Source organism: Cyprinodon variegatus, unplaced genomic scaffold (genome assembly GCF_000732505.1).
Source record: "Cyprinodon variegatus isolate N-32 unplaced genomic scaffold, C_variegatus-1.0 Scaffold421, whole genome shotgun sequence".
Lineage (NCBI taxonomy): Eukaryota > Metazoa > Chordata > Actinopteri > Cyprinodontiformes > Cyprinodontidae > Cyprinodon > Cyprinodon variegatus.
Genome location: NW_015150874.1, coordinates 512,006 through 522,983, shown reverse-complemented (window position 1 = coordinate 522,983; position 10,978 = coordinate 512,006). Strand labels below are relative to the sequence as shown.

Below are 10,978 nucleotides of genomic sequence, written 5' to 3'. Positions count from 1 at the left end.
ACACACAGACATAAATTATTCAATTTTGCATCAGTTAAATCAGACTGGTACCGGTGATTTGCATAATCAAGTTATTTTAGCAATGCAGGAACATTTGAAATAATGTACTTTATTTTGCTCAATGAAATGCTAATACAGTGCTGTCAAAAGGTATTTGCTTTTTTTTTTTTTTACAGATTTTTAGCTGGAAAATTAAAATATTCCAATTCCACATAGCCTTAAGTGAAAAAGTATTTGTCCCTCTTGTTAATTCATTAATTAACTCCGATTAAGCATTTTGGGATTGAAATTAAGAAAAAATAAATAAAAAAATCATCAACAGCCACATACAGGCCTGATTACTGCCTGACGTAAAGGATAAAAAAAAAAAATTGAGTCATGGAGGTCTAAACAGAAAGTTAGCTAAATTTTAAGGGGCAACAAATCATTCAATATCAAGAAAATAAAAATTACACGACAAGTTATGTTACTTAGTTCCATCAGTTTACCATTGGTCACAAAGTCACTGCTTAAAAGTGTAGTGGATGATTTTCTTTTCCGGATGGATCATCAAAATAAGTGGTCCTCCTAATTGTCAATCATTCTGGTGATATGTTTACGTAAGGCCGTCCTACTTGCTCGTCCCCATTTTCACTTACCGATGGCGAGTCTGACATAGTGGAAAAACTACAAATCTTCTGGAAAGTAAACTTGTATGAGCGATGCAAACAGCAGCTTTTTAACAGAGCAAGCAGGAGCCCATTTCTCCACATGCACGCTCTGTTTAAAAGAGTTTAATAGGCTTTCCCTCTCTGGAGCGGGTGCAGGGTTGTGCATGTGCAGTGGAGAGGGCGGGTCTTTTATAAAATTCGCAAAAATCCTCAACTAAATCTTTAAATGAAAGAAAAAACACCCAAAAAAAATCCCTGCTAACTAAAAAGGGCCATTCTAACATTTCTAAAAACAAACAAAAAAACAAAACATCTAGATCATCCCAATGACTTTGAGGGAACTATACTAACGCCTGAAAGGACAAAACAGTGAAGCTTTTTTAGAAGTATATTTGTCAACATATCTGGTGGGGGGGGAAAAAATGACAAACAAAATAATACAAGAAAAAAAAGCATTTCAGTGAAAAAATAAACACCTACCATCAACAATCTTGGCAGTAGTGTAATGGTCTGGGGATACTTTGCTAAATGGATCCAGACATTCTGTGTGGCCATCAGTTTGTGAACTTAAGGACGAGCAAAGCTGAGTTATGCAGCAGGACAATCAACATTTAAAACAGTGCAGTTAGTTAATCTAAGGAAGGTTTACACTTAATATCGATTGGGATGCTATTCCATTTCTTTGTGAAGTAAAAAAACTGATCATCATTAATGTAAAAAAGCTTTAGAGGGCAATTACATATTCATGAAAGGCTCTGCTGATTTTATGAGAAAACTGCATTTTGTGTTTACAGAGCTTTTTTCTTTAAAATTTAGTGATAAAAAAACAAAAACAAAAACAGTCTGTAAGTTGGCAAATAGTTGTTTTCAGCACTGTACGTCTTCTTTGACTCCCTACTCCAAACAATCTTCCACCACCGGTCACACACTGAGTCTGAATTTAAATTTGCATTATAAAAAAAAAAAAAAAAAAAGAATGAATACCTCAAAATTACTTCAAGATTAAATATTAATCAAATTACAAGTCTCTGGATAAAAATTGCATTGCAAATTTAAAGCTACTGAATCAAACAGCTGATTGTCTTGCGAGCGAATGTTACATTGAATTAAACAGACAAGCTAGAAGCCATTTCTCCTCACCGCAAGGGTTTCAATATATCAACAAAGGGACAATGTTTTCTCATATATATTAATGCCATGTTCAGTTATTCAAATGCAAACTTCAAAGTATCACCTTTTCCTTGAAAACTGGGTGGATTTACCTTGTAATATATATCCGTTATTTAACATTTCATGATGAAAACACAACAAAATAAGTAAAAAAAAAAAAAATAAGAGGATTCTGACATGTATACAGTGCCAAATTAGGATAGGAGAATTAAATTACTGCTTGATCACAAATCATTGCATAAAAGATACATATCACTTATTTCAAACATGTCTGGCACCTACAGAGAAGAAGAGGTAGAGCTACATTAAGGTTTTCATACATCTACTACCCTGGAGTCAGGGAAAAGACAGCCGAGTGGAAACAGACCACAGAGAAGACATCTGAAACTAAATATTTCCACCCCTTACAGGAAACTCAACCCACTGAGAGTGATATGAGAATAAATATAAAGCAAGGGAAGAAATGATTTTAAAAAAAGAGAAGATGAAAACCTTTGTGTGTTATTTTTAAATTGCTGGAACTATGAAAAAAAATCAGAAATATTTTCACACCCTTGAACCAAACATAAAGTAGCTTGTTACTCTGCATAGGTGACTTTATAGCCCTTTTGTTCACAACATGTAAACGGCAGAATCTAATGTTCAGATGATGATTTCAGCAGCTTAGAAAGAAGAAAACTTGTCTTCATTTGTTCTATTAAAAAAAATTTAATAAAATAAACCTTTGGGAATGATTTGAACAGCAAAAACGGAGTTGAATGTATGGTTTAGTTGCCATAGCTTCCTGAACCTTTGCTTGTGTCCACAGATGTTAAGATTGATGATGACTAAATTAGTAGTTTTAAAGCGAATTCAGATAATATTTAGGAGCCGTGTTGATTTTAAAGCCAATGACGCAACGTCTCTATAGAAATTCAGTACCAACAAAGTGTTAAGACAAATACTCCCGCCGTTCTGATTCAAATCCGTTTGCTAACTTTAACCGAAATACCACTACAAATCGGCACTGTGGTAATAAAAGAAAATTAAATAAAATAAGAGGATGGCTAAGTTTGCAGCGTCATGCTGTTTCTTTAAATTTTCATGTCACAGTTCAGTTTCAGACTTCTTCCTCCGGAGGAAACCATTGTTCTCCAGGTCAATCTGAATCGTAGGTGAACCGCTGCCAACACTGTGAAAAAGGAAAGAAAACAATGACATGAAGTTTATTCCCTATGTTTACATCCCTTTAACTTCCACAGATTTTGTCACTTAGCCATTTAAACAAATGCGGATTTTTGTTTTTCAAAGAAAAATCTGAAACAGTGTGGTCTGACTTTGGATTCAGTCAGGCTTTCGACTTTTGTATTTAACAAAAAAGTGGAACATGCTTTTTTGATAAGATAAAAGCAAAACTAAAACTTTTTATTTTGCATATCAAGCTATGGTGTCCTATGATGACCAAAAAAGAGGTGGATCCAGGAAGAAAGCTTACTTGAGTCTCCCAAAAAAACCTGAGGCTGAGAAAGAATTCACCTGATAAGAAATATAAAGAAGGGCTAAAACCATTTTTCGCATTAATTGTTATTTATGGATTATTGAAATAATTTTCAACTAATCTATTATTGATTTATCTTTAACTGGAGTATAGACTCTTAAATATGCTTTAGCTGACAAAGCGACCCACTTAGAGCAGTAATTATCTCAAGATTGTAAATAAACCATATAATATTGCAATTAAAGATTTTTAAAAAAATCTTCTGTCAATATGCTCTATCCAGAACTCCTCAAGTGGAAAAGCTTTAGTTTCACCTGGTTTAATTTCATGAAAAAAAGTCTTCTTTAAGGAGCCTTTTGCAATCAGATTATTAATTGATTAATCAAAATAATTATCGACAGATTAATGGAATGGCAAAATACTCATTAGTTGCAGCCCTGATATAAAACCAGTGTGACCGCAGAGGGATTTGTTGGAATGGCCTAGTCAAAGTTCAAACTTTAGATTAACTGAGAATCTTGGGCTATGCTTTTATAACATACAGAGGGTTGGATTAAAAACTAATGCCGCTCAGTTTTAATTGCAAAAAAATAATGAAAATCATTTTCCTTATGATCCATACATTTATGATTGTGATTGTAGCATCTGTAACAAATATAACAGAGTTTAAAGGAAGTATGTGTTTGAACAGCTATGCAGAAGGAGGTTCGTACTCACTCACACAGTGGGTCTGCGGAAGTAGTGTTCAGCACGGTGAATGGGGGTTAAGGAAAGTTTTCGCATGATCTCCTGGAGAAAAGAAGCAAAAAGTTAATGACAAGTTCATACATTTCAATTAAAAGGCAAAAGCAGAAATATGAAAACAGGAAAAAAAGCAAGCACTGCAAAGCTTCTTTCAGGGGCATGTTATCCGAAGTGCTATTAATTTAAACAAAGTTAGAGAAGCAGTGAAGCGCTGAGCATGAAGCTTGTGAAGTTCTGAGCATGAAGCTTGTGAAGTTCTGAGCAGCTGTTGGAGCCGGAGCAAAGCAAACCCTGACTAGTACTCACTATCCTCAGATTTATCCCCCAACATTGGCTCCTGTTCCATCATATCCATAGAGATTTTTATAGAGGGGATATTTTCATTGTAGGGGTAGTCGGACTGTGGGAGGATGGAGGGACAACATTAACGCTGGAGATCTACTTTCTGACACATCACTTCAACAGTGGATAACACAAAATGTCCTTTTTCCACATGTGGATATTTAACTACTGTTACTTACAAAATCCATTTCACTATCAATGCTTCCCTTCTTCTTGTTTTTCTTCTTTTTCTCATCCTCCTTCTTCTTCTTGTCCTTCTCTGGGATCACATCGTCCAGGTAGCTGAGGTCATGTTGGGAGAACACGAAGTCCATGGCCTTTCGGACGGCGACTAACGCCAGAATCTATGAACAAGAGGAGCAGTGAAATTATTCTCAACGCCTGCTACCGGGAGCTCCGTTTTCACTCAGCTACACAGCAGCCGATCCTCACCATAACTGGGAAAATGATTGCAGCAACGGTAGACTTGAGGACCCAGAGAAGGGCCAAACAGAGGGCCTGGATGAAGGTGAAAAGGTGGATACGTCTCTGGGGGACGTGGCGCAGGTAGATCAGGTCTGGTTGGTGCTTGGCAGGCATGAGGAGCAGCTGCAGACGGTCCATGAACTGCAGCACGGAAACACAATAATGTTATTGAAAGTTTTTGTAATGGTAATGATCAGAAAATTTGGATGCCCATTTTTAATCAGCCCCCTAAATTAATAAGCTCCTTATGCTGCAACTACAGATGCAAGACTGCTGGGGTATTTTTCCTTCTCCCCCCAATTATTCTTTAAAAATTTTCTCAGAATAAGTGGGACTGAAAAACAGGTTTAATTGAAGCACAGTTTTCAAGCCTAGGCACAGCTTCTGAAATTCTGCACCTTTCTAACACAGATATCTACATTGATGTAAACCTTTAGATTGAAGCTCTGACTGGTTGTTAAGCGAGAAGATTGAAGCTTTGACTCAAATAGAGTTTTTTCTGAAGTAGTTTTCGACATTTTTTGTTAATCACACCAACTCTTCTGTTTCCCTACTCTTTTTTTTTTTTATAGTTTTTACGGCACTAGTGGCTTATTTTTATAGACGGTAGGCTGACAGGAAAGGGGTTATGACAGCGGGAATTGCGAAGCCGGGTTGCCCGTGTCGAGGACTAAGGCCTCCATACATGGGTCCTGTGAGCTAATCACTGTTTCCCTTCCCTTTTATGCACTAATTAACAACTGATCTGAAATACGCTAAAATTAATCACTGCTGTGAGAAAAAGTCAGGGCTGTAATTAAAACAAATGCTTCCATAACTATGATGAATAATTAAAGACAAGAAGATAAAATAGTATTTTATTGTGAGTGTCATTGCTAGTTAGAGGTGTCTAAGCAACGTGCAACAACTCACCTGTACACCATTGAGAGATGCCACACCCATGTAGAGGAAGACACCATAGAGCACAGGCATGGGGATGAACTGCAGACCATAGAGCAGGAAAATATCCATATAATACATGTTGACTGCAGGATTATCAGTTTGAGCTAAACAATAAGTGAGCTTTATAGTTTTGTGCGATAAAGCTTCTACTATTTAGAACAGAAAGGTAGTTTTGTGTCTTCAGTGCATTTTTCAAAGCAGCTAAAACAGCCTTTCAGTGGATACACTTGGTTTGCAGTCACTGCTGTTTCTTTATGTTTTGAATGTCTAGTAGTCATGTAGCTTTGTCAACTTTAAACGTGAAAAAAAAAAGAGAAAGATGTATGATTTTAGATTATGAAAGGCTAATACATAAAATACCACCATACAATCAAACACATCTTAATAAACCACATGAGAAAACAGTAGGAGGGGAGTCTATAAAATGTCCACAAGGGGGAGCAGCAGCTTCAACATCATCAACTCAGTCCTCTGCCAGCTTAGTGGGAGAATGGAAACTCTACACTCTTCTGCAATTGGAGCTTAAAGTCCTGATGAATGTCCCTAGTTCACATTGAATTAGTTCAGGTCGAGGGGCTTCTAATCGGATGAAGGAAAGATTTTCAATGATTTAAGAAAAATAAACCAAGTGACGAGAGCTTGTCCTAAAAGAGGAGGACCGTAATCCACATTTCCATGGGAGAATTAGGACCTGGACGGAATACCTTGAGGATAGGAGCCATGAAGACAGAGAGTCCCGTCAGGAGGAACACAGAGATGCCAGTGACTCTTTGTTCCCTGGACAGGAGGAACGACAGAAAAAAAGATTAAAAACAAGAAAATCAGCATTGGATGAAAAAACTGGTTTGGTCATATGGAGGAAATTCCAAACAGCTGTTCAAACCTAGAAATCCTAGAGTACTGAAACTTTATTCTGAGATTTTAAGCATTTAAAAACAATGGGAAAAAGTTAGTTAAACTAATGTTACAGAACTAATGCTCATCAGAAAGCAGCAGAAGCCACATTTTGACTGATTTAAACTATAAGGAAAATGTTTCTCCGACCTCTTTGAAACAGCTATTTGTTCGGTTTGCACTCCAAATATATCCACATACCACACATTAGTAAAAGAAATGTCAATAAATAAATCTTTTTCATGTTAACGAGCATTAATGTGTCAACTGACCTGACGCCCAGGAACTTGGGCTGCTCTCCGGGGGCGGAGGTCTGCGTCTCCATTTTCAGAGAATCGATGTGGGCGATGGAGATGACGGTGGCAGCTACGTACCATGGCAGCCCCATGAAGGAGCACAGGATCATCAGGATGGCCACCCAGAACAGGTCCAGGTGATACCCTGCCCCTTTCTGGGAATGGGTAGGAGAGATGAGAGAGAAGGCAACACCAGGTGGTTATAGAGGAGCCTACTAGAGGTTATTGGTTCTAATGTTGTTGCATCTTGATTGTTTCTCTCGTATGCTTTAAAAAGTTTACATAGCAAAAGATGAAACCAGAAGATTTAATGTATTATGAACTTTATGAGGAGGATCAATTAAAATTATACATTTATCTTAAGTAAATATCTGAAAAGTACATTCCCTGGACAATGAAAAACTCATAAATGTTCAAATCTAGATTAACAGTTTAACGAGGTCATTCTTGGTCATAAATAGATTAAGGTATAAAAAAAAATTTAGTGCAGGTCTGAGCTACTACCCTCTCCCTGCTGAAAAAAGGTTCCAACAGCATGCTGCTGCCACCACCATGTTTCATTATTAGGATGGTGTTTTTAGAATGAAGCGCAGCTTAAGAGGTTTTGTAGGTTAAAGAAATGTAATTAGGATCTCATCTGATCAAAGCTTCTTTCCTTCCACTTCACCATTATGCACTACGGCGTGTTGGTTTATCCAATAGAATCCCAGTAAGACACAGGGAAGGATGTGGTTGTATTGTTACAAAATGTGTTCAAAACCATTAATACTTTTGCAATGCACTGTATTTAACTATTTAGGAAGAAATACAATTCAACAAAATGGCAAAGTTTCAAGCTTTAATTAAAGGAGATTTAAATGTAAATTTTATGAATTTTTTTTATTGTTAAGCTTCATCATCTTGACCATTTTTTATGTAAATAATAAGCAATTATAATAAGCAATTTAAAGAAGTTAAGTAATTTCCCTCTGGGATTATTAAAGTATTTCTGATTCTGATTTATTATGGTAGCTCCGAAATATTTTATAAAACATTTTTTAACTGTTTTACAAACCTTTTTATGACCCTTTTACACAGCAGTTCACAACAAGGCCAAAATAGTTAGTTTTATAATATAAATGCAATTAAAATAAGACATCATTCAGTAGTTTATCCTTTATTCCTAACCAGTTTTCAGGAGCACTCCTCACCTTTAGTTTGTGTTCTTTCCTGTTGACAATCACGGCAGTGATCTGCTGATCCATGAATATCAGAATCGTGACCAAGAGGGCAGGAAGTGCAGCTGCCAGGTAGACCCACCAGGGGTTCCCTCCAAATGGACGAACAAACCAGCCCCTATTTGGGCTTGTGGGCTGAATAAATTCAAAGAGAAGAGATTTAAGGCTCACAGCGATATTGAGTGCAGCACAAAGGCCACATACAAGAACACAGCTAACACCTGAAGCATAAAATTGAACTGCGCCACAGAGAGCAGGTACCTGAACGCTGTAGGTTTGAATTACTTCTGCATTATGATGTGACAGAGAAGCGTGAATTAAACCTCTGTGAGCAAAGAAAGCTCGCTCTGTGCCTGCTCTAGAAGACAGTCTGTTCTCACATCACCTGTAATCAACTTTTGCCCACTCCTCCAGCAAAGGGAGGGCTGCTGGGGTCTGCCAACATTTGATCTCAAAGATCTCCAAGAATGCCTGTCTTAGTTTCAGGTAATATGTATCCAACCGAGCAAACTACAAAGAGAGCATTATGTAGGGATTTTAAAGAATTAGGGAGGCTTTCTTGCAGAAACATGGATCATTAACAGTGTAATCTAAGAAAACAGCACTCTGCTGACCAATGCACTGTCCCCCATCAAAGGATCCTGCTCCTTTATGTTCAGACTGCAGAATATGTAATTTTTTTTGTTTAAATTATCCATTTCTGACCTTGAGTAATATTTCAATGTCTGAAACACTTCATTTAGGATTTTAATTTTAGAGTTTGTTGTAGATATAATGTGTAGTGGTTACCTTAAATTCACTAGGCACTATAAGCTTTGGAGTGTCTACACCAACCAAGGCATCGATGCCACAGAAGAGAAGAATGGTCAAGATGATTGCAAAGTCACTGATCAGCTTCCTCACCTGCAAAGAGGGAACCATGCAGAAAAACAAAGTGTTAGTAGAGACCGGTGATATTGCATCCTTCCCAAATGTGGATACTCAATTATGTACTTCATGAATAAAAAACTCCTGATTGTTTGAACATTGCAACAACAAACCCTGATGTTCATTATCAGGATGCTTTTAGATCAAAAGAAAGAAGCAAAGGTATAGAGATAAAGGATGCATGGCTTTAAAATTATGTTGTAGGAAAAGAAAAAAAAAGTCATAATTTATCGAACTGATAGATGTTTAGCTATCAAAACAGCTGAAATTTCTCTGGGATTTCTCTCTAACAGCTTTGCTCATCTAGAGGTGGACATCTTTACCGCATCTTTGAGAAAGATTTCAAGCTCAGTCAGACTGGATGGAGATCATCTTTGAAAATCTAGTTGGATCAACCCACCAAAATTTTATATTAAACACAAAATCCTGAGCTTGGCTGTTTGGTTTGGTAAAGTTAGCCAGACCATATACCTCCAACTCAGTTTAAATTCACTTTTAACTTCCATCTGGTTTTTATCACCCATCTTTCCATCAACTGTTGTCTGGCTTCTCTGTCCCTATGGAAATAAAAGCGTCCCCAGTGCCTGATGTTGCCAATACACGTGTCGACATGGGGACGCTGTGTTCAGTAATCAGAACTAAAGTTCAGATATTGTTTTATGACCCTGCATTGCTCCAAACGTTCACCCTGACCCATCTCCAGTGTTCTTGGGCTTCATGACGCCATTTTGTTCAGTAATCTTCCATTAGACTTTTAAAGGACACGTGTCAAGCTTAAGGCCAGTGAGCCAGATCTGGTTCAATCCAGCAGTTGATCCCAGCCTCAGGTCAAAAAATGCATAACATGATTCACCCTGGAAATTTAGTTTAAAATAGTAACAAAAAGTAAGATAGAGGAAAAAATTAAGACGTTTAAGCTGGTTGGCCTATGACACAAATTTTGAACCAGGTATAATGAATGCTAAATTTAAAGAATGGACAACTAAAGGATTATTCTAAACAATTTTTTTCAAAAAAGGCCAAATTTTAGGTTTCCAAATTCTGCAGAGGGAGTTCGATTTGGAAAAGCAAGATTTTTACCTGTACCTTTAGCTCAAGACTACTATTTAAAAGAAATTAGCCCAGTTCTCCCAGGTGAATTGAACACAATTAAACAAATATTAAGCAATGCATATAACAATAAAAGTCGTAAAGTGGTAGCAACACTGTATAAATGATTAATAGTTAATAGGAAAACCTCAACACTGTATATTAGGGACAAATGGGTGAATGAACTACAGGAGGGCATAAGTGATGACATGCAGTACACTATCTGTAAATCACAGGTTACAACTACTAGTTCTAGGAATTGGAAAATTTACTGTTGGAAAAGTTTTGTCAGTTTTTTTTTTTTTTACTCAAAAGATTTTAAAAAAGCATTGTCGTCCTTAAACCTACACTGCTGGAGACTCTCCGGAGAACAAAATGGGAGTAATGCACATATATTCTGGCAGTGCTGCAATTTGTCCCAATTTTGGAAAAGAAATGGATAAGATACTGTGGTACAGCACCCCAAGAACTATACGGACATTTTATTTTAGTCATGTAAAATATTGTGTGCAGCAGCAAAAAAGGCTGTCACACGCAAATGGTCCAAAGAAGGAAACCCTTCAGTCAAAAACTGGATGGACATCATAGGAGAAATTCGCAGCATGAAAAGATTAACTTTTTTAATAAGGTCATAACAAGCAAAATATGAAGACCTTTGGAAAAAATGGACAATGTATATTAAAGGAATAGTACACCCAAAACATGATTAGCCTTCATTTTCTACTCACCCCCATGCTGAACAACACTCTGGAGTACTTTTTTGAT

The 10,978-nt window shown here is 36.9% G+C and overlaps 1 protein-coding gene across 3 annotated transcripts in view; it reads right to left on the bottom strand.

The window, feature by feature from the left end:
• Window positions 1-780: 780 nt before the first annotated feature.
• LOC107093366 (electrogenic sodium bicarbonate cotransporter 1-like) overlaps window positions 781-10,978 on the bottom strand; it is a 46,063-nt gene continuing 35,865 nt past the window's right edge. For 2 of the 3 annotated variants that reach the window (XM_015388380.1, XM_015388382.1), the window contains 10 exons: window positions 8,987-9,100; window positions 8,171-8,332; window positions 6,957-7,135; window positions 6,495-6,567; window positions 5,761-5,829; window positions 4,816-4,989; window positions 4,563-4,727; window positions 4,348-4,441; window positions 4,015-4,086; window positions 781-2,991 (listed from right to left, as the gene is read on the bottom strand). In XM_015388380.1, the coding sequence (XP_015243866.1) occupies window positions 4,043-4,086; window positions 4,348-4,441; window positions 4,563-4,727; window positions 4,816-4,989; window positions 5,761-5,829; window positions 6,495-6,567; window positions 6,957-7,135; window positions 8,171-8,332; window positions 8,987-9,100 (1,074 nt within the window). In that variant the 3' untranslated portion in view covers window positions 781-2,991; window positions 4,015-4,042. The remainder of the gene's footprint in view (window positions 2,992-4,014; window positions 4,087-4,347; window positions 4,442-4,562; window positions 4,728-4,815; window positions 4,990-5,760; window positions 5,830-6,494; window positions 6,568-6,956; window positions 7,136-8,170; window positions 8,333-8,986; window positions 9,101-10,978) is intronic. The other variant, XM_015388381.1, reaches the window with a different exon arrangement.